Source organism: Hyperolius riggenbachi, chromosome 5 (assembly GCF_040937935.1).
Source record: "Hyperolius riggenbachi isolate aHypRig1 chromosome 5, aHypRig1.pri, whole genome shotgun sequence".
Classification (NCBI taxonomy): domain Eukaryota; kingdom Metazoa; phylum Chordata; class Amphibia; order Anura; family Hyperoliidae; genus Hyperolius; species Hyperolius riggenbachi.
In genome coordinates this window covers 388,987,553-389,012,289 of record NC_090650.1, presented here as the reverse complement: position 1 = coordinate 389,012,289, position 24,737 = coordinate 388,987,553, and the positions used below count along the sequence as shown (strand labels likewise).

Genomic DNA, 24,737 nt, shown 5'->3' with positions numbered 1-24,737 from the left:
AGTGAAGTCTCACACATGGAAATACAGTACATGTGTTAACTGTCAGGCATGTCTAAGCCACTTCCAGATTTTTATCTGGGAATTCAACTACATTCTTCAGTTACAAAGTGTATTCCATCATCTTACACTGGAAATGCACAACACACATCAGTCTCCTTAAGTCGAACGATAAGCTGAAACAGGCAAAGAGTCAAACCACAAACATGAAATACTCAGAAGTTGCAAGCAGGATTCATCTATAAGATGAGCCTCTTTGGTCAGGTATAAAGCTCAATTAAACCAATTAATAACCCGTCAGGGATAGTGTTACTAGATCAGCGCATAATCCTGTATTCTGCCTCAGCGGAAAATCCACCTGTGTATAGCAGCCCCCGCCCAGCCAGCGATCAAGCCAGGGGGATCAACTCGGCCAAGCCATGGCCGATACATTTGCTGACGTCACTCCCCTTGCCCACTGTGTGATGTCATGTTAACACCAGTCTGTTAGCCCTTCGCCTCTCCACATTACAGTAGAGTGCATCATCAGCTTTACAGCTGACTCCCCATCTGTACAGACTCTGCCCAGCAATGTCGCCTGTCGTTTCTACCCCTTTTTAAAAAAAATTGTTTTTCACAGGTGTGTTATCAGTATTTATCTTCTTGTACATGAAATCTGTATGCATTTATGACTTTTGAATGACAAGGCCATATTCTTTTTCCGCTCCTAGGACAAGTGTATTGGGGCTCCCCGTCCATGTGCAGTAGTGCCCCTCCCATTCCATGTGTAGCCTTCTCTTCAACATGTAACATCCATTCAGGGCTGTTGAATGGGTACAAAAATCTTCCGACTCCTCAGTTTATGAAACCACGACTCCGACTCCAACTGCGGGTACCCAAAATTGCCCCGACTCCAACTCCTTAGTCTAATACTTAACAGGGCTGTGGATTTTGTACAAAAATCATCCGGCTCCTCAGTTTATGAAATCAATGACTCCGACTCCAACTCCGGGTACCCAAAATTGCCCCGACTGACTCCTCGACTCAGACTCCAACTCCAGAGCCCTGCATCCATGTACTGCAGCCCCTTTCTTTCATGTACAGCTCCCTTGGTGTTAAGCTTGGGGGTGTAATCTCCACAGTCAGCATACAACACATAAGCTGACGTGAAGGAGGTACACACACCAGCACAAGGGATCAGGATATCCCCAGTTTAGTGGAGGAGAGGACTGACTCCAATAGGAGATTGTGGTGCACAGAGCCGGTGCAGATCTGAACAGCCACAAACACTTTCGTAATAACGTCTCAGCGCAAGGTAGCGCTGAGCGCATAAACCAGGACTGAGGAGATCAGGACAGGTAGACAGAATGAACGCTTGCTAGCTAGCGATTACTTAGCGACAGCAAGCGTCCAAAACCAGACAGACTGGAATGAGGCAGCCAATGCGTTGCGGCGATGGCGTGCCTCACAAAGACAGGACAGGAGAGACAGGAAATAGCAGGATCGAGATAGATGAACGTAACACAGATAAATATACAATAAGTATGTTTTCCTAGCGTATTACAATTACAGCTATCAATGAAACTATTCGTAACGTCTGACTAACATATGTATATATTGGCAATGAACCGATATATGACATAAGCAGGAACTCTGACTAAGACTGAAGTAATACAGGGAACAGGACTCAGAAGGATTCGCTATCTCTTCGCAGAGATGAACGCAATCCACAAACAGGACCAGGAACAGGATAACTAGCTCAGCACGGGTGTTCACGATACGCGCAAACTACCAAAACGTGCTGGAAAACTGACTAGCTGAACACAGGAAATAAACAGTTCGTGTACGTATATATCAGCGACACTGATATATTAACGTAACACGAATACAAGGAAAATAACAAAATGCGCAAGTATGCGTATATATTGGCGATGAACCAATATATGACACAAGACAAGCAAGTAGCAACTTCTAGAACAAGAGCAGAACTAGGAGGACTCGCTGACCCCTTCGCAGGAGTCAGCGCAGTCCACACGGACCAGGAACGAGGTGGGGCACGAGCAGAGTAACAGATAGAGTCTGAAACTATGATAGCCCATGAGGCATTGCAGGAAGCAGTTCCTTATACTGAGGTCATCCAATGGGAGCAGACCTGCAGATTCCCACACAAGTGAATGGTAATTAATCACAGGCTGATAGCAGGAAAAGGCAGACAATGATATGCAGCCTGCAGGAAAGGGACCGCCCCTCCACTGCAGCAGACAATGTTTGTTTACACAAAAGCATATTAAACTGTCATAAACTTCAGAGCGACTGCAGATGGAATCAGCAACTAGTTTAAGTGCAAACCAAACTATGCAAGCAAATGCATGTAATGACATTAGAACTGCTTGGTTTGCAATACCAGTGCAGTCAGCAGTAAACGCTGCAGAAGCGATCATAACACTTGGGCATCAGCTTCCTTTTTTTATGTGAGGCTCCACATTTGCATTCTCTTTCATATGTAGCAATCCCTATTTAATGTCCAGGTGCCTCTTGGGCTGCATCCTCCCAAGGCCCGGGCCTTTGTGGTCTCTCCAGAAATCCGGCCCTGTTAGTTGATACTTCTTTAGGGTGGAGACTGATGTCAGGGGTTGTAGACTTGCATGTGCTCTGTAGCACTATCAGGGCTACATAAATAAAGGAAATTTACAGCATTTCTCTAAGGGGCAATAGAATGAAGGTAAAACGCTGTTCTATTGTCTGAATTTAAAGTACATTCTCTGTGTCAGGAAACTAGCCTCTCCCTCCCGATACCATATTCCTAGAATTGCCAGCCCACCTCTGGAACTGATTTGATGGAAATTATCTGGATGCTCGATACAATATAACAAGATAATCTGTTAAGACAATGTTATTTTTTAAAGTAATGTCATTGTAAATAAAAGCTTTTTATCCTTCTTGAGCTATGTGTTTCCACAAGCTTTCAAAAAGTGGATATTGGGTTTCTATATTATTTCGGACTGGGTAAAGTACATCCTCCTTTAAATCTTTAAGCTTTGTAACACAAAACATGTGAAGGCTTGTGTTTCATATTGAAAATAATTTGGAGCTATTGCAATACTTTGGTTTATAGTCTGTTTTATAGACTGCATTGTCTTCTGTGAATACTGGAAAAGGAGCAGATTTTTTTTTAAAAATGGTTCCATAATTCTAAACCCGATGATGTTAAAGAGGTCATCTCAAGATGTAGGGTTGATAACTTCAACAGATTAAAAGTAATCTACAGACAAAATGGAGGAAAGATGGGTAGCTGTGTGGTTTTCATTTTTTCTTTTAGAAAATTGTTCTTCAATCTAACCCCCCCCCCATTATTAGATATCAGATTATCCATGGTTTAAAGTGAAGTTTCACTCTAATGCTGGCCATACACTGGACTGGTCAAAAAATAGAACAATCTATACAAAATAGATGAATCTTTCGGACATGAATCTATTTTTTGCCCATATACTAGGGTCAATTTTTGTTCCCCTTTCCCTCCTTTAATTGACTGGAGGTTATTTTTGATCATAAAATAAGTACCCTGATGTATCAGATCGAGTAAAGGTCGACTGAATACAAAATGAAAAGCTCTCGATTCTTGTTCCATCGATTGAAATAACCTGATATACTCCATTAATAAATGTAAAGAATTTGATTGATTATCGGGTGATAAGGATCGATTCTACATAAAAACAACAATTCGATATTTGATCCATTCAATTAATTTATCAATTTTAATAATCGATCGAAGTAAAAAAATCAACCAGTGTATAGTCAGCTTAAGCAACAATTTAACCATTTATGCCGCCTGTACATGATCCTCACGTCCAGGCTGCTGCTGTTCTGCTGATGGGCGCTTCTGCGCATGCCCCCGTGCCACCCCCCAGTAGCCCAGAGATCAATGAATGGGAACATGGTTCCCGTACATTCGCGATCTTTCTGAAAAAAAAAAAAATAGTTTCCCGTCCTCTTCTCGCTTCCTGGAAGTGAGAAAGACCAAAAAAATAAAAATCTCTTGTGGCCAAATAGTAAAACTACATCTACAAAAAATTTTCAATTTATAAAACGCACATTATTACATTTACAACTGTTTATTTCCCACACCAAAAATTACCCCAATAAAATTTTTAATGAAAAAAAAAAATAGTTACCTGAGGGTCTGAACTTTTTAAATATTAATGTAAAGAAGGTACCGGTATATTATAAACATTTTTTTAAATTATAAGCTTGTATAGTGATAGACGCAAAACTGAAAAAATGCACCTTTATTTCCAAATAAAATATTGGCGCCATACATTGTGATAGGGACAAAATTTAAATGGTGTAAAAACCGAGACAAATGGGCAAATAAAATACATAGGTTTTAATTATGGTAGCATGTATTATTTTAAAGCTATAATGGCTGAAAACGTAGAAATAATGAATTTTTTCCATTTTTTCTTAATTTTCCTGTGAAAATGCATTTAGAAAAAAAATAATTCTTAGCAAAATGTACCACCCAAAGAAAGCCTAATTGGTACCAGAAAAAACAAAATATAGATCAATGCATTGTGATAATTAGTGATAAAGAGGTGAAAATTGCTCTGTTGCATAAGGTTAAAAATCCTAGCGGGCTGAAATGGTTAAACAAGGTCTCATGTTATAGAGCATTAAAAAATAAGTTTGTTGACCACATCCTCCTTCAGACCCCGCCTTCTTGCTTGGACCCTTTGAAAGCTCACAGCTGCGCTCCTGCACGCAGACGAGTGTGGCCACACTGCGCAGTAGCATGGACCCTCTCTGGCTTGGCGGAAAAACCCCTGTGGGCTCCATGCTACAGTGCAGATGCGAGCCTGCTTATTCCTGCACAGTGCAGCTGAGCTTGGTTGACAAGCGCTTGTTGCTGAAGTTCTGGGGGATCCCAGTGCTGGATAAGTGAGGTGGAGGGGGACACAGAGAGGCTTTAGAATTTTCCAGAGTATTCCCTCTACTGAGGTAAGTATCCATTTGAGGTATATTTTTTCCATACAGGTTTCCTTTAAAGAGAACCCGAGGTGGGTTCTAACAATGCTATCAGCATACAGAGGCTGGGTCTGCATATACTGCCCAGCCTCTGTTGCTATACCAATCCCCCTAAGCCCCCCCCCCCTGCGCTCTGCTATGCCCCCACAAATCATCAGCCGAGCTGTCGACACACAGCGTGTCACAGCCGGCTGTTTATCTCTGCATCTGTCAGTCTCACTGCTCCTCCGCCTCCTCCATAGTTCCGGTCCCCACCTGTGTCCCTTCCTTCCCTCCCCGCTGATTGGAGCGCAGGGGGGGCTTAGGGGGGGATCGGTATAGCAACAGAGGCTGGGCAGTATATGCAGACCCAGCCTATGTATGCTGATAGCATTGTTAGAACCCACCTCGGGTTCTCTTTAAGTATGGGACCCAGCCTAGCACGTCTTACTACATTTTTTTCTCGCTGTACTGTACATTCTTCTGATTTAAATTCAGAACTCTCCATAGGTCTGGGTGCAAAAACACAAAGAAATGTATTGATCTTGACCCAAAGAAAGCATATTCCTGTGACATACCTTTTCCTTTCTAAATGGATCTGTAAAATGCTAATCCCAAATGCCTTGCCCGCGAAAATGATCACAAAGGGAAATTCTCACTGAAGAGGCTCAAAAAGCACTAAGGTTTTCCTTCCCGGAATATATACCAGTTCACACCTGAGGAAAGGCTACTGCTTGGTGTGCAGTGTTCTGTTTACTGAAGGGACTTAGACAGTGGTGAAAACCTGGTAGTAGTTCTGAGCCTTCTCAAGTGACCTTACTTGTATGTCCCATAGAAGAGATTCCCGCTTGTTCCAGTGGCATCAGCCATTCAGCCAGGAAAGGAGAAGGAATCTCTGACAGTGACAGGAATAATGCCAGGCATAGATTAAAAGTTTTCTGAACTCTATCCAACACAAAAAAAGGGAATTGCACAGTCTCTTAGTTCTTTCTTAGCTATGGTTAAAGGGACACTATCGTGTGGAAAAAAATGTCAAATTTAAATTTCATGAGTACACATGCTTATAAGAACTACCTGAAGGAAAAAAACCGAACATTGAAAGTCCAAACTAGTGTAGTACATTCAATCAATTGGTAGTAGTAAGCTGTATAAGAGTTTATACTCACAAACGTGGGTTACCACAAAGGCAACCACTGTATAGGCGGGTGGGGATGTTATGACCTGACACCACTCAGGTTAAGAAGTCACTCTCTGCAGATAGGAAACAAGGGATGGCAACCCTACTCCAGGGGTGGACTTAGCAATATGAAGAAAAGCTTGAACAGAGGCACCAGAATAGAGTAAAAACATTTAAAAACAGTGGCAGTGGTGGGCTTACCTCTTCAACAAGTAAAACATAGACTGTGTTGATTAAAGTTCAACAAAGATACAGTTTATTTAAGTACTCCACAAGACAATGCGTTTTTCAGGTTCTATCCCGCTTCATCAGGCAATCAAAGGAACAAAAACTAGTACAAGTCCTTTGATTGCCTGATGAAGCAGGATATAACCTGCAAAACGCATTGCATTGTGGAGTACTTAAATAAACGGTATCTTTGTTGGACTTTTTTTTTTCATTAACCAATCGCTTTTATTAGAAAAAGATAAATGAGACACCAAAAAGTACATATAAATATAAAACAGCATGAAAATACATACAATGTAGTACGGATACAGCTGAAAACTAAAATAATTATAAGGGAGTGTGAGGATCCGCTGACCACTGTTCAGGTCTGCATTCTGCAGGTCTCTGGAAGAGAGACCTTTTGTCAGTTGTGCAGCTTGCTGCTGAGGAATTTGCATACATTTGTCATGCAGATTGCCTAGCCACATCCTTTGTAGGCTTGCTCTATATATACTATGTGATATCACAGACCTGGGCTGGTCATAAGGGTTAGTCCTGTGGACCACTCTTGGAGTGTCAGCCTTGCTCATTGTTTGAAGATTAGTTTAGAGTAATTCCTGGAACTGCACTAGGCAGATTTCCTAGTGCAGTTAGGATTGCATATCTGTTTTGTTTGTCTGTTGCAATTGTTCTGTCCCAGCGGTGGTCGACAGGAAGTCATTCTGATCTTTGCTCTTGGAGTATAGCTGGAGCAGCGGTTGCTACCAGCTATCTCCTCTAATCTGTCTTGCCTGGATCGCACTCGCCTTGCGCTAGTGATGTGGATCCGTCTCTCTCACTTATTCCTGTTTTCGTGTATCTGTCTTGTCTGCTACGAACGCTTGCTGGAGGCTTAGTGAGGTAACCGTTAAGCAAGCGCTCGCGTCCTCTGTTTCGTGTTTGTCTGTCGGTGGTTAGTTAGGCGTGTTTGTCTCTGTTGTGCTTATCACGCGGAGACCGCGCATAAACGCGTGCACTGTTGCGAATGAGTGCGGTGTTCGCGTTTAGCTAGCGTTTGTTATTTTCCTTTTCTCATTGTATCATTTGCTGTGCCTTTGCTACTCTCGTGCTCTGCCTTGCTGTAGCCTTGTGTCACCTCGGGCAATCGCATCTCTCGCGATTGCGTTCCTACTTCATATCTGCTGTTGTATATGCACCGTCGCGGGTTGGCGACTAGTTTGGTGCACACACATACAATCTGTCCCTGTGCTCATTCTCTTTCGCAATCGCTTTTCTTGCGATTGCGTTCTCACTTGGTTTCCTTTGTTTTGTGTCCCGCGTCGCAGGGTGGCGGCTAGATTGGTGGACATACATACATTCCTCATCTGTGCTTATTCGGTCTCGTGTTGCTGTTAGCAATCGCCATCTCTGGCGATTGCCTTCTCACTTTGTCTTCATGGTTGTGTGTTCATCGTCGCAGGGTGGCGACTAGTTTGGTGGACACACATACCCTCTGTCGCTTTGATCTCTCTCTTTCAGGGCTATCTTGCCCTGCGTTTCTTCCCTTCGTGCAATTCCTGTCTGGCGTGTGTGGCAGGGCAGAGGAGTAGTTCCTCTGCACTCCACAGCTCCACCTGTTGACAGGAATTTCCCTCTACAGGTGCATTGCACCTTTTGCTGGGTTCCCTCAAATTACACGCTTGTGGAGGATTTCCGCAGTGTCAGCGCACGTCTTGTGCGCTGATCACGGAGAGAATTCCACAATCGTTACAGGGAGTAGGTAAACTGTATAATTAATTGAAAACGTTCGGTAGATACACTAAAGACATAAAAGAGAGATGTTAGCAAAAATTAAATCATATAACCCGAAGAAGGCGTACCAGGAGGAAGCCTAATTCCAAGGATTCAGAGCGGGTAGGAATAGAGGTATACATGTATACATGTTGGCTACTCAACCAGCGATCCCATATATCTTTGTTAAACTTTAATCGACACAGTCTGTGTTTTACTTGTGGGGAGATAAGTCCCCACCACTACCGCCCATATAAAATGTTTTTTTAAATATTTTTACTCTATTCTGGTGCCTCTGTTCAAGCTTCTCTACATTTCTCCCAAAATAAAATGTGCTATAAATGACTTTTCTCCCATGTCGCAGTCACTTACAGTAGGCCGTAAAAGTCGGACAGATTTGGCAGGTTTTGGACTATTCTCTGTATCTCCTTTATTCTTTGCAAAAGCACTGCCTGGAAAGGATGTAGACCAGGGTTGTCAAACTCAAATACAAAGTGGGCCGAAATTGAGCTCTGGGACCAAGTCGTGGGCCGACCTCTATGTCTAGTGGCCCTCCTCTCTCCCTTATAAAGTTCCCTGATGTTTAATGGTCCTCTCTTCCCTATCCGGTTCCCTGATGTTTAGTGGTCCTTCCTCCCCTATACAGTTTCCTGATGTTTAGTGGCCCCCTCCTGCCCCTAGAAAGTTCTCTGGTGTCTAATGGCCCCCTTCCCTCTCATATGCAGTTTCCTAGTATCTAGAGCTGCCACCCTCCCCATATGGCTTGCCTGTTCTTCTAGGGCTTCACCTCCAATATAGCTTCTCTGGTGGTCTAGAGTGGGCCAAACATAATGCAAAGTTGGGAAACCCCCATGAGGGCCAAATCTCATAGCTCTGAGGGCCAGATTTGGCCCACGGGCCGGAGTTTGACATGTATGATCTAGACAAAGATATAGACGAGCCTCCCTACTAATTTTCACACTGTTTTGGCAATTGGACAGAACAACTGCCATTCAATAAATACTTTTGAAAATAAAGAAAACCCTGAGAACCACTCATGAATAAATGGATTAGTCCGAAACATGTCACATTTGTAAAAAAAATTTCCTACGGTCATTATCGGCTGCCTTGGCAGACTTTAATCAGGTTTGTGTACAGCCCTTTAGTCAACTGAGAAGAATAACATTGTTCCTTTGATAATATGTAAATGAGCTGTAGGATGGAATGTACTGCGTTTCATATCACACAAAGGATGTGAAAAATACCGATTTTCAATATTTCAGTATTGTCCAAGCTACCATAAAAGTGTCTATTTGTAGAGCTTTCATTGTTAGGATATTCATACCTGAACACTTGTATTCTGGATCCACACCTTTCAGAAGCGCATCAAAGACAGATATTTCCACCTTCTGCTTCCTGTGATGGCAGCTGATCAAAAATGATGGCTGAAATACAGTTAGGTGAAGGAAGGGGTTAAGCTGGAGATCGCCAGTCCCTCTTCGCCCAGGCTGTCGCACAATGGTGATGCCCAGGGCTTGGCGAGCAGAAGATCTTGTGGAGGCATGAAGGCGCTCTAGAGAAAGGAGGCCAGATTTTCCATTAATTGGAGAAGATGAGTTGCTGGTCAAGAGGTCCTCAGCTGTCAGTGTGGATATTCCTGACTGAACAGATCTGTCTAGGTTCTCATCAGGTTCTGTGCTTGTTAAGTTCAGCGAACTTTTTCCCATCTTCTCACCATCATCGCTATTCACCTTGGATTTTGACAAGGCAGTGCAAGAGTATGACATCAAGGATATACGGCCGGCAGTGATAAAGATATCAAAGGGTATGAAATTGAGATTTTTCACAATAGAAGACTGTTTGGAGGGCTGTACTATTCTATGATGGCTTGTGCCACTTTGAGGTTCTATCTGAACAATCCTTATTTTTACACTGTCGCTCCCAATGCCGCTGTCCTGGGCGCCACTATAGCGAGAGGAAGTGTCCACGGTGCGTCCATCAACAGTATCCCGTTTCTTTTGTTCTTTTTTGGAAACCTACAATGAAAAGTAAATAAGATTATATATGTAGAACCAGAATAACTAGGCAATTTATAAACTAGTAAACAAACATTATATGAGTCTGATTTGACTTGGCCCCCTTCCCATCTCTCAACTAAAAAAAAAAAAAAATCCCACTTAGCAGGTCAATTGTGATACAGGATGGAACTAAAATGCTCATGCATACTTAGAACACTGCTTCTTTCTATTGGTCCCTCTACTGTTGGCCTATAAAACAAAAACGACACCTCAACCTCATACCTACACAGTTCACAGTGGCCCCTTCAAACGTCACCACACTAATTTACAGACACCTTATTAAACGCAACCTTTACTCGGCTAATGATCTTCTCTAACCCATTTTAACCTCCTTCTCCCACACTCACATACTACTGGATCTCCCTTATCAGGAACTGCATCCCAAAACCTATTTAATGTATCCCAAACACAACTTATAGTCTGTATGGCTCTTGATGGCCCATATTTTTATCTGAATTTTAAAAGGGGTGAAGTCAAAAGTTTGTAACTTTAAAACACAGAAATTATGTATTTTTACCCAGTACAATCTTCCTTATCTGCTGTTGTTCAGATGATGCTGAAACATTTGATTCTGTTCTGGAAAAAAATGATCACCCCACTAATTTAATCACACCTTTTCCATGTTGGGCTTCATACTTTTGGATATGCCACCTACTATTGTCCACTGCCAGGAAAGATAGGTGGCAAATAATAATAAACATAGTGCAAGCATACAGATACCAGAGAGCTCTTCCTAACGGGGTAATAGGATTAAAAGTTCTAAAATTCCTAAAGGCTTGTCTGTTCTGACTCAGCAATTTAAGTGCGTGGAATAACTTTCAAAAACACAGTCATAGGTCAACTGCATAAATATGGCTCTTGTACTTCAACCACAGCCCGAGTTATCGGTGGTCCATTGTATCAAGCCAATGAATTGATATAGAAGTCTAGTATTTGACCACGCCAGTGTATAATGGCCATTTGTGTGACATCAACTGGATGAATAGCTCATTTAATGAAGGAAGGCCTCCGGTAATTCAGCAGACCAATAGAGCGTATGTTTTACTACAATCCGAAAGTGTAAAGAATGCAGGTTCCACTCGACGGTGATTTATGATGCACACTTCTGAAACTAATTGAGTATATTAACATTCTCCCTGAGGAACGGTGAAAACAAAATATGGCAATTAGCAGGAATGACTACTGGAAAATGAGGAGCTTGGAAAACCGCCCTGGGCTGAACTACTGCTCAGTGTACGCCTGGCAGTCACCTGTTCTGCCCACAGAGATGCCTTCAGCAAAGGCTCCCCCTTTGGGTTAATCCCTGTGATTATTCAAAAAAACAAGAAGGAATAAAAAACAAATAAAGGCTGAATTAGTGAACAGGGGAAATAAGAAACTAAAACCATTCTTCTGTAAACATGTACGGGGACCTGGGTTTTAACATCAAACATGGAAGGACCAGCCTAGTTGAGAGACTATAAAGGAACCATTTAGTTTGGAGAGCTGGAAGGAGAACTCTACTCATATTCCTCGTATAACCCATTTAAAGTAGACAATAAAAGTTTTCTTTAATTAGCTACTGGTGTGCATTAACATGATCATGATTAAACCATAAAAACCAACTGTACGTTACTCTTGTACCCTCGACCAGATGGCTTAAATTACTCCATTTGAAAATGTACTTTCAGCCTAAAAAAAAAAAAAAAATTCGACCTTCTGCTTACAGAGAATTAAATGCATATTACTGTAGTGAAGAAGATAGTATTTCAGACCTCCAGGCATATATTAAATACACTGGCAGAACATTAGACAAAATGCTTGACTTATTAGATACTTCCTATTCCAAACAGTGTCATCAAAGTCTAAAAAACAAAATTCATATAAAAAGCAGCACAAAGCTTCCACATAGAACTGGTGCCAAAATCTCTCTACTTTCCAGCTAATGAGGAAAGGATGTGTACTCTTAACATATGAATGTAAGGTTTTCCAAGCATTCACATTAGGAAACAGACCCTATTGGTTCCATATGGCGGGCGTTAAATTAAACTGTATTGGTAAAATAACCTTTCAAGATATCCCAGCATGATAACTGAAATAGAATCGTACAGTACGCAAAGGACGTGGGACAAGTTTGGTTGGACAATGGACTATTAGGACGAGGATAAAAAAATATCAGATTACAATGAGTGAGCATCAACCTGCCTGCTAAAAGATAGCATCAAGAAATATGGAAATCCCGTTTGACTGAAGCCCCCCTCCTACTTGTAATAGTGAAGGGTCATCGTTATGGACATCCATTAACAACATGGACCCCATCTGCCTGTTGTTTATATCCCTTGGCACACGGTCATTCAAAAAGTGAAATGTAATGGAATCTTATGGGTGAAACAAAATATTATATGGCTGCATTGAAATACTTCACCAGCAGGAGGTGGTAGTGAGATAAGCAACTACAGTACAGCATTCCGTCTAGAGAAAAAAAGGGTGCTGCTATGGTGATGAACATGCCTGGAAAGAGGTAAATAAATTAGAAAAATAATACAGGAACACTAGCTTCATTTTAAAGGGAAGGTCCGCGCAGGATATAAAAAACTAACTGCACTTAACTGGGGCTTCTTCCAGCTCCTGGCAGTTGATCGGTGCCCTCGCCGCAGCCCCTCTCCCTCCCGGCGTCCAGCGGTGAAGAAGCCAACCTCGCCAGGTCGGCTTCCATGTCAGCTTCTGTGCGCTCCGTGGCGCGGGGGGGTGGTCACGTGGTGTAGGGACATTATCGGGTTTCTACTACACTGACGTCACTTACACCACGTGACCCATGCCGTGGAGCGCACATGAAGCCGACCTGGCGAGGTCGGCTTCTTCACCGCTGGACGCCAGGAGGGAGAGGAGCTGCAGCTAGGGCACCGATCGACTGCCAGGAGCTGTAAGAAGCCACAGGCAAGTGCAGTTTGTTTTTTTATATCATGCGCGGATCTTCCCTTTAATGGCTAAGGCTGCCATTTTTCGCAAATGTTCAACACGATGCAGGTCTATTTTGCGGTTTATGTGTTGACGTAGTGTAGTTGTGACATCATCAACGAGCTCCAGGAACAGACTGATACTACACTGTAGTCTTGGCATATAACATATAATGTGTGCATTTATCAAATATTTAGTCTAGCAAAGGCAAATTCATTTTTTGTATTCATCTTCAGGTGTGGAAGATCTCTTTCTCTCAACTACCTAGTATATCATTAGCTTCTTAGATCTTATCAATTACTTTGACTTGGTGGGCCTTGGTGCATCAATGATGCATTACTTTGACTTATTGGACCGGTCTGCTGTGTATGCAAACTGGAACAGGTCTAGAAGGGCCACTGTGGAGAACTTAAGATGGGACAGGACTACTCTATCAAAAAGGTCTTCATGATGTTCAAACATCCAACTAGAGCAAAAGATCAGAGCTAGATTAGGAGTTAAATCTGAACACTACATTATCCCTAAATCCTTCCTATCTTACCTGTTACAATTTACAATAAAAAACTTTGTATAACGAAAAAAAAAAGGTCTTCATGATGATGGATGTTAGGGCAACGGGCCAAAAGTTGTTGATTTAGAAGACTCCCTGCTTTTTAGGGACAGGGATGATGGTAGACTTCTTGAAGCAAGCAGAGAATTTGCCCTCCTGTGGGTACTTACTGAAGATGGAAGCGAGCTGCCGTGAACAAGTTTTCAGGCTGGCTGTCGACGCGCTGTCAGGGCCTGCGGCTTTCCTAGCTTTCGACATAGATAGGTGGAGTAAAACATTGGCCTCACTCACAAACGAAGGGGTAAGCTTAGACTAGGGACATTTCCCTCTGAGGCAGAGGCCTGGGGTTTGAGGTTGGGGGGGGGCAGATGGCGGTCACCCCAAGGTTCAACCTGGTGCTCGAACCTACAGTAGAAGTTGCTGAGTTTCTCACATAGCTTAGTGCTGTGTGTAGCATGTTGAAGGGGCGGCTAGCAGTTGACAGCAGCCTTGCGACCCTTTCAAATGGCTCGTGAGTCTTTGAGCAGAGATTTCGTTTCATTCTCTTAGCGTAGTCCTTTTTGGCGACTCTCCCTTCCATGTTGAGATTGTTTCTTGCTCTCCTGTAGTCCTCCTGGAAGCCAGACTTGTGTGCAGCTTCTTTGCACCTACGCAGTTGCCGGAGTTTGTTGGAAAAGCACAGTTTATTGTTCAGATAGACAATGAAAGATTTGGTCAGTATACAGGAGTCCTCGCAGAAGCTTATGTATGAGGAAACATTGTCTGCCCACTCATCCTGACTAATGCTGGGGAGGGGGGTGTCAAGGGTGAATATGCCTGTGCTACACAAAACCAAATAGGGTAAAAATTGAAAGGAAGATTAATTTGTGAGGGCATGCATGTGGTATAACTGTCGGTGACTGTGCCAGCTGTGTACTGGGGCTTGGGTGACAGACATCAAATTCATTTAAAATTATTACATGGCTTTTCTCTGTGTTGTTGTTATCAGCAATAAATGTGTAAATGGAGATGAGACACAAGCAGCATTACATAAAAACATGAGCAATTTTTTCTCGCACAGATACTGTGTCTTAATATCTGACATCTCACAGAACATCTGTGTCTGGGATAAAAATCTGACTATTGAGACAACACAGCATAGATGGGGAATTTCAGAATGCAAATGTTTGCAGCTGATTAAGGGGATTTTTTCAAAACCTCAACATAAACTTTCTGCTGGTTGGGAGATATACAGAAGCAGCTTTCAAAAGCAAAGTCTACTACATAACTGGTTCCCACAGAGAGGCAATATCAGAATGAAGTGATAGAATGCACTTGGGGAGCATGGAGCACATGGATGTGCTTAGCAACAGTATCAAAGTGGGGAAGGACCGCAGTAGCAAGAAAGGAGAGGACAGGTCAGCAGAGCAAGACAGGACAAAGCAGAAGTAGCACAGTGAGACAGGGTAGGGTAGCAGCAGCACAGCGGGACAGGGTAGGGTAGCAGTAGCACAGCGGGACAGGGCAGGGAAGCCGTAGAACTGTGGGACAGAGCAGGCAGCAGTAGCATAGCAGAACAGGGCGGGCAGCAGAGTGGGACAGAGCACCAGTAGAAGAGCGAGAGGGACAAGGCTGCAGTAGCAGAGCGGAACGGTGAGGAACAGCAGAGCAGGAGCAGTGGCAGACTGGGACAGGGCAGCAGTAGCAGAGCGGGACAGGAGAGCAGTAGCAGAGCGGAGCAGGAGAGCAGTAGAAGAGCGGGACAGGGCAGGGCAGCAGTTGAAGAGTGGGACAGGGCAGCAGTACCAGAGCAAGACAGGACAACAGTGGCAGAGCAGGAAAGGGCAGAAGTAAAAGAGTGGGACCAGGAAGCAGTAGCAGAGCAGGACATGGCAGCAGTAGAAGATTGGGACAGGGAAGACCAGTAGCAGAGCAGGGAAGACCAATAGTAGCAGAGCAGGGAAGGGCAAGAGTAGATCAAGGGGCAGAACAGGAGAGGCAGAATGGGGAAGGGGAGTAGTAGCAGTAGCAGAAAGGGACAGGAGTACCAGAGTGGGACAGGGCAGCAGTACCAGAGTGGGACTGGACATGGCAGCAGTAGTAGAGTGGGGCAGGACAGGGTAGCAGGGGCAGAGTAGACAAGTTACTGGTGCACAAAAATGTTGCTTCTATGCAGCCTGCAGAATATAAACAATGGAAAAACTTCAGTATCCTATTCAGTTTACAAGTAATCTGAATAGTACACCCCAATTACAGAACTGGTGAGGACAGGAGTTTGGACCCATTTCTGAAGCAGTGCTAAATAAAAGCACATGCATAGTGAGATTAGTTATTGTAATTCATCTTTGAATACTGAATTACCTAGAATATAGTTTGAAACATTGCTGAAACAGGAAATTCTACTTTTGAAATGCATGATCACTAAGTTAAATGAACATTCAAGATGACCCTTTACTATCTCTGTCATATTAAGAACAATAATTAGCTTCTGTCAGGCATTGTCTTGTGTTTAAAGTTATACTGCAGTTTTGTTGATCAAAAATATATAAAAAAAAAAAAAAAAAAAAAAAAATTACTGCAGAGCTAAAGGCATTTTGCTAAATGTATTCTAAACCTATTTTTATCTGCAGATGCAACCATGCTGCTAGCACAGTTTATGGGCGTGTGGGCCTTGTAATTACTGCAGGAGATTACATTGCTACAAAGGTGATTTCATATTCGTGCATGGGATAACTTGATTGAAAAAAATAAAGTGATAATAAAATTATGAGGCATCACCACGTAGGACAGTGTTGTCCAACAATCGATTTTTCTGGCTGGAGGGTGCAGAGCATCAATATCCAAATGAAGGTGGGGGGGGGGGGATAAAGATACCAAGTGCAAACAAAAGGTGGGCCTACTGGTTAAATGGTCCTGAGAAACACAAAAAATAGCCCGGGCAAGTGAGTGCGGCCCAGGGGCCACATCCGGTTGGGCAGCCCTGACGTAGGGCACCAACTGTGCTTATGGTAAATTTTAAGATAGAAGACAAGAGCAGCCATGCACAGTTTTCAAAGCTACTCAATCACTTATGGTTATGACTAAGGATTGGCATGTCTGAAATGCGTCAGCAACCTTCCTGTCTGTTTGAATATGCCTATTAAAAGTTCCTCGTATTTTATATCCCCATGGTGTGAGGATGGCTTCTTTGTTCAACTGCATGCTGCCCTGTGAAGGGCTTGCCAGGCACCACCGGTAAAGGCCATTGGGTTGGGCAGCGGTCTACCAGAGGGTAGCGGTCTGTCTCTCCATCTTTCTATGGCAGTCTCCGTTGTAGGGACCTTTTGAACTTCACATGCTGGTGTCAGTAACCGGCCCGCGGCACGCCTGCGTATACGGTTCCCGACTGCGGGTTTGACCAGATCAAGTGGGGAGCAGCCTTATTCGAGCTAAAACAAGGCTGGGACCCCTCAGAACACCTCTCACTGCCACCACTAGCGGTTCGCTAGACACTTCCACTCTGCTGTCGAGTCCTCAGCGCGCAATCCGCGTTTTCGTATTAGGGTCAGCTTTGCGCTTAGGCCGAATACGGGGACGCCACGCACCCACACACACACACACACAGTTGCAATCTTACACTGTAGTGAAGCAAAACCACTAACAGTCATTCCGAACGATACTGTTAGCCACTCAGCTGTTGAGCTACTCGCACTGGCGTTTTCGTACGTTGGGTCAGCTGTGCGCTTTAGGCCAACGTATGACAAACGCCCCACACACAATGCAATTACAATCTTATACGGTAGTGTCGCTCAATCATACAATCAGGCACGGACTTATACACACTTCAATCTCTTCTAGGCTATGAGTGTTAGTTTAGTACAGCAGAAGTCAAGCTTATTAAATAATAATTTAATGTTCCAGGGAAAAAAAGGGGAACAATGCAGAACAGAATATATACAAAAGATTACAAAAACAAAGTAAAAAGTTACAAAGATAAAAGTTACAAAAATACACACAAAGCGATTTGCTTAACAAAATAAACGGGGAAATAAACGTACCAGCGTATCGATCTGGCGTTGTTGCGGGAGTACACACTTTCTGGTCAGGAACCAAGTTAGTTCTAGCCGTGTGTGCTGTCTCCAAGAACTACAAGCTGTGGCTATCCTAGCTGCTGTTTTATACTGTGAAATACGCCTGGAGGCTGCAACTTCCTTGGGGAGGAACTAGTTTTTATTTAAATCTCAGACATAATTCTATTTCCAGGTAAAAGTCTATACATCAAAAGATAGTGAAGTGAGGCTTTTCAACTCCAGGTGAAAACTTGATTAAGGCTTTTTCCTGTCTCCGTTTTTAAAGTCTGCAGAGATTTCCAACCCCTTCCAATAGATGTAATTTACAGGGTATAGTTTGCACCTCCACCAATAATTCAATTTCCTCACAATGAAATAGTGTTTAACACACATGTCAACTTTTGGTGAAGAGACTCTTCCTGACTAGTCTAGAGTTCTTCACAATGCTTTAACAGCCTTCCTCAACAGAAGTGTAAATGTTTCAAGTGTCAATGACTTCAACACTTCACTTCTGCCATTGTCTGATTACCCCAGCTCTATTCACTGAAGTCCTCTTTAGATGCAAATGTAGGTCTATTGACCCACATGCACAATCACATGAACAGTCCATGAATCTAGCCTGGCATATCGACACCTTTGACATAATATAACAGATATAAAAATGGGAAAATGAAAGAAATATGTTCCTGTATTCCTAACATCATCAGCCTCATAACTAGCTGCTATATTTCTGACAGCTGGCATCTTATTGCAGAATGTACTGCTGAATAAAACTAGAGAATAAGTCAAGAGTCTGAATTTTGTTCTTTTTAATGTATAAGATGTCCATTAGATTTTATGTGGCCTTTATCCCGCACCAATACTTGCACACCACCACATCTACGTAGAGCAGATGCCTTAGCATTTCTACAGAAAACAATTAGTCCATTGCTGCAAATACCTTCAGGGTGGGTTGATAATTGCCGTAGCAGAAGAAGGAGAAGAGAAATGAAAGATACATCTGAAAAAATAAACATTGTTTCAGATGATACATGGTGAAACGCACAGAGCCGTGTTCCGCTGTGACTCACCAGCAGCCGTGGAATCTCTACCCACATCCATTTATAAAAGGCCTATCTTGTTACCGGCACTCCTTTTGCTCGACTGCCAACATACACAAAAGATGTGAAAACTACAAATATTAATTATGAGCCGGGGATAAAGAAAACGGTGCTAAATCAAATTTGCCACCTGAGATTTCCAATAGAAATAGTTCATGTTTGTTCTCCCACCGCATGCCAGTAATTCACATAATACATTAAAAGCAACCGATTCATTGTGGCTTTGCATGTTTCCAAATGAACTGGACGCAGGCCCCGAATCAGAGAATGTTACAAGCCTTTAGGAACTGTTGGTGTAGCTGGCTCGGTGATTAATGGGACCTAGAAGACCCAAAGCAATAAAGGAAAGCTGGATTGACAGGTTAATAATTTCCAAAAAGAAGTTCAAAATCTAATTAATGTACCCTTTCATTGCATCGTAAATTATAGTCTATAAACATTTCTCATATTTATTAAAAGGGTCTGTTGACCAAAAAACTAATATTTCAGAGGTGGATAAATGCACTCAGTGTATATGCCAGACACTTTTTTGGCCATATAGCGCAGTTCCCATCTCCACCCACCTGCCACTGCCATTACCTTCTCGTGTGACTCCACTATTGGATTACTCATTTGTTTTACATGATGTAAACTGCAGTAAGGTAAGTGAGACTCTTTCTTGTGAAGCAGATGGAGAAAGACTCCACTGCACATGGTGGAAAGTGCCAAAGCTGAAGCCAGACAGCATTAGCATCTAACAAAGGATCTAAACCAAGAAATGAACTGCATAGAGGGCCAATTCTAGCTCAAATGGGGCCCCGGGGCAGAGATAACCTGGGACCCCCAGCAAATTCAGTTCCAAGGGCCCCAATCCAGCTGCAGCACCCCTTGCCCAATCTCCTCCTCAACTTAGTACAAATGTTTTGACCTTGGATGGTTACTCGTAACCTCCAACACTCTGTGAAATGAGAGAGACCAGGAGCCGAATGGTGCAGTATCGTCAGACAAAGGTGTGTAAGCACAAGTGTATAAGTATCATACTTACAAGGGTGGGTTGAAAAACTTGCAACCACCGTCTAACGTGCAAGAACATAACCGTCCCTGTTAATTGTCCCAGATCTGTTGGTGCAGATGCTGGTTGATCGCTCTTCTGGATTAAGTCTTCTTGACTAAAAAAAACCCTATGGGATATGGACTATACTAAAAAAAAAACAATGGTGGACAGGCCTGGATTTACCTCACAGGAGCCTATAGGCACAGATGTCCTGGCACCTTAGACTTCACCCTCCATGAACCTACAAACCTCCGCTGAGCCGCACCGCAAGTGTGCAGGCTTTCCCAGCTGTCACTTCTCTCTTACGTACCTTGTCCATCATAGGTAGTTACAAGTGCCCCTCTCATTTACACTCTCATCAGGGAAGGAGGAAGGAAGGCACTCGGGGAGGGGAGTGAGCAGCATTTCCATCATCAGGCGCCTATAGGCAGGTGCCTACAGTGCCTTATGGTAAATCCAGCCCTGCTGGTGGAGGCGCCCTTGTTGTTATGATACTACTAGATGTTGTTTATATGAGAAGCGTAATTTCTTACCTTCTCAGAAGGACAAACCATTATTTAATGGAAAAAGTAATGCTTATTCAAGCACAGTAGACAACGCATTTCACGGGTTTTTACCCTATTTTTAGGTACTCACGTTTGTGACCAAGGGTGCCCCCACCAGTGTTTTTTTAGTATCCACCTCAACTTTTCTGTGCTCTCTGGGGCCCCTGCAAGATTTGTGGCAGCAGTGCAATTCACCTGTCCTGACATGGTGCTCCATCCTTGCTCCTTTTCTTCGTCCTCTTCTCAGTGACCTGCATAATTACGTGATGGGTCCTGGAGAAGAGGGGGGATGGAGACAGGGAGAACAGATGGAGCAGAACGCTAGAAGTGGTGAGTTTCAATCCTGACAAAAGGAGTTAAGGGGCTCTGGGGAGCACAATTCAGAGGGAGACTTGGGGGGGGGGGGGATCTGGCACTGCGGGGAAGGGGGGACTGGTAACACTCAGGGGCCCTGGGTCAATTGGCCCCTTTGTCTATATGGTATGGCTGGACCTGACTGCACACATATATTTAGGTTCACAGCATCCATCATCACCATTGTCCGGTGTTCATCTCATCTCTTTCTCTGCTTCCTCTTTCCCAAACATTGGAGCCGCTGCAGATGTTGCCCTGTATGCTGCTGTGCGTGTCTATGATCTGGTAGCTGGCACCTCTGGATGCCCATTCAACACGGGACCGCAAACTGTGAGCATCTGCCCACATAAATGCAGGTCTCCTCCAGTTTGTGCAAGCAGAATTCTGCCAGCGCCTGGACCAACTTTTAAAGTACAGTATAATATGGAAGTGCCCAACAATCCTTATAGTGGCTCCAGGTGGGTTCTCCATGGCCCCAAAAAATTAAAGACACAGTCAGTAGTGAAGGTCACAGTCCCTTTTTAGGGAAAAGAACAGCATTTTGACTGATCATGATTTCTTTCACACATTGCAAGTGATTCAAAACATGATTTTTGTTGAAACTGCTAAAACGGGGTGAGACAATGATACTACTTTCTATCTATTCCCACAAAAATGGGCTCACTGTTTTTCTACCCTTATGGAGGGAAGTCTTTATGACTTATTTATTTTGACCAGCATCAACATTTTTCAAAGAGGATACCTAACCGGCATTACATTCTATAAAGCTATGCCTTTCATTGTGGCCTGTGTGGCACTTTCCAACATAAGTGGCCATTGCGTCAATTAACATTGCTTTTTGTCTCTATCAAATAATGATATATGAGAGGATGTTCGCTATTACCCAAGATCCCTTACCTCACTGTCAGAAAACATGGGACTTTTGGGTGCAATATGGAGATAATAGGGGCCTACATTTTAGTAGTGCTTATATGTGATTATACATCCACCCGTGTGATTGTTACTTTATCTGGGGACGCCTCCAGAAGGTGCAGATAGCATTGAAAAGTGGTGCACATGATTTCCACCCACCTGACAAGCTTAGCTAGATGATTTATAAAATACAGACAAATCAATTGGTTCCCCCAAAATTGGCCTTAGTCAACAAAAGGGACATAAGGCTATGAATATGGTAGTGATTAGATTGCAAGCTTCTTTGAGGGATTGTTGGTGACATGATTGTTAAGTGCAATAGAAGATGTCAGTGTTATTTAGCTACACAACAATAATAATATTAACCTTTCACGAAAATGTACTGAGAGTGTGCAGACATATGAATTGCTTCCAGTTAGACACCATGAGTTAGTCTCTATGATCCATAATTTCTTTATGGGGATTGGAGCCCCCCCCCCCCCCCCCCCCCAAAACAAAAATTACATTAATTTAAACTGTTGCAAGAAAAGGTATAGGAAGGATTAACTTTTCAGAAGGTTCATCATCCAAATTAATTAGATTGAAAAAATATATAAATATTTTTTTTTCAACATTTAATTTTTATTGAAATGTTTTTGGGCCACAGGTTAGTACAGCACAGCCCACACAAAACGTGTCATACAAACGTACTATAGGAACAAAATACCAAGATGCACTCTGCTCCCACATATCCCATGCCCGTCAAAGACAAAAAGGGGGCTAATGAACACTAGTAAAAGGGCGGACCCAGTTACCATGAAAGATACGAACAGCTGAAGCTACATTATAACAGAACAAATATAACTCACTGGGTACCATGTAACTGCGTATCAAATTGGCCAAGGATCCCATATATCAAAGAACTTAGAAGACTGGTGTGAAAAGGAGTGGGTTATCTTTTCCATGGAGAAAATAAAGTTAACTTACCTAAGAAGTTTAAAGGGACTCCGAGCAGTGCAGAAACTATGGAAAGATGCATATCATTTTAAAGCTCTGTTTCTCCTCTTTCCAATGATATATAAACCGTCACCCTACACCTTTTAGTTTTCGCTATTTTCGCGATTGAAATTGCCGCGGCCGCAATTTCAATCACGAAAATAAAGAAAACTAAAAGGCGTAGGGCAACGATTTAGGTGTCGCCAGAAAGAGGAGAAAGACAGCTTTAAAATGATATCCATCTTTCCATAGTTACATTGTATTACACAGGCCGACTTTTTCTGCTGAATGGAGCTGCTGACACTGGGGAAAGTGTCGTCCTGTGTAATACAAGTAACTATGGAAAGATGGATATCATTTTAAAGCTCTCTTTCTCCTCTTTCTGGCGACACCTAAATCGTGTCTGGCGGCAATTTCAATCGCGAAAATAGCAAAAACCGAAAGGCGTAGGGTGGCAGTTTATATATCATTGGAAAGAGGAGAAAGAGAGCTTTAAAATGATATGCATATTTCCATAGTTTCTGCACCGCTCGGAGTCCCTTTAATGCGGGGAGGGGGTAAGGATTTCCAATGCAATGCTAGAATTGCTAAGCCCACATTATAAACCTGAACAGCGAAGGTATTCTGAGGATTTTCAAGGTAAGGGAATGTTTTGTGAAAAAGGGCAATCATGGGATCCTTAAGCTAAGCACTCACCACCCGACGGGTCCAGTGACGTCCCCATGACAATGAGCATTCAGTGGTTCCTCTTCCTGCCTGCGATGCCACATGACGGAACTTGATGGGCAGTCAAGCGATTGGGGTACTTTGCGTGGATTTGTTGGGGATCTTAAAGATCTGATCCACCATTATTGGTGCGCATCACTAAACATTGTTTGCATGATCACACACCTGTACCCACGTCGTGAGATCGCAAAAATGACTGCTCGCTGGTCAAAAATTGCCGGTCGTTGAGAAAATCATCGGGAAAATTGTGTGGTGGGTACGGGCCTTTAGACAACTAGACCTGCAGAACCTCAGAAATAACTGCCAAGCAAAGGTCTCAAAAATCGGATACAGCAAGACATGACCACTAAGAGTGGACCTGATCGGCAGGGACTCCACAACCCCTAAAACAGAGATCATCTGGCATCAAGCAGCTGCACTGGTGACTGAAAAACTATTTTATTGCACATAGAAAACTGGACAACACGTGTTCCCCCCCCCTCCCCCCCAAATCATTTCTTTAAGTACCTTCAGGCCGGATTCACACTGTAAACCAGTGGCAGCGATGCATTGCGTCGCTACCGCTGCACCGCATCGCTCCGCCAAAAACAGGCCTTCAGGGAACACCGTGTTAGTACGCACACTTGCGGTCACTTCCTACTTCGGGGTATGCAAAAGTGCACGGAAGCGTATGGTTAAAATACGCTTCCGCGCATGCGTGTCACCACGGTAGTTTTTTAAAAATACACGCGTCGCCACAGACTGCCACGACTCCTGGGCAGACGCAGATTGCCACAAGTCACAGCAGAAGACCCGCAGTAATGTAGCTCTGGACTTGCATCGGGGATGTGGCGAAAACGTCACTTCTGTCGAGTTGTGCCGTAACGTGGCAGTATGAAAGTCTCCATAGACTTTCATTGCCTGGCGGTGGGTTGTCCAGTTCTTATTATATTTGAAAAATATGTGAATTCTTGAGATTACATTAAAACTATTTTTTTTCTCCATTCTGAAGAGTATTTTTTGTCTCATTATCTAATTTCCTTTCTGTCAACACACAAAAATATAATCGTCTCCCAGTCAAAGAATATTAATGCGACTTCGGAATTTGTAAACATGTATTAAACTTTCTTAAGCCGCTAAAAATAATAACAGTGAACTGCAGGCAAATTTTTCATATGAAAATTCCAGATGTGGGCCAGGAGCGCAGTTCACAGATAGCGGGCTTAAAAGGAACATTATCTGATCTCACTCCCACACAGTAAACTCTGCAGAGAGGAGGAAGATTACAAGACTTTGAGTCAGAGCAGGATTCTCCTCAAACAAATTAGCTGCGTTTCCTTTTTCAATCAAAGAAAAAGCAGCTCTTATCTGCTGTGAGTTTAAATGTATGAATGATGTGGTTAGCAAGTC

General features: G+C 43.1%; 1 protein-coding gene across 3 annotated transcripts in view; it reads right to left on the bottom strand.

Moving 5' to 3' along the window:
• The window catches only part of VPS13B (vacuolar protein sorting 13 homolog B), a 1,202,086-nt gene that overhangs the window by 361,115 nt on the left and 816,234 nt on the right, over window positions 1-24,737 (bottom strand). For all 3 annotated transcript variants that reach the window (XM_068237718.1, XM_068237719.1, XM_068237717.1), the window contains exon 34: window positions 9,456-10,146. In XM_068237718.1, the coding sequence (XP_068093819.1) occupies window positions 9,456-10,146 (691 nt within the window). The remainder of the gene's footprint in view (window positions 1-9,455; window positions 10,147-24,737) is intronic.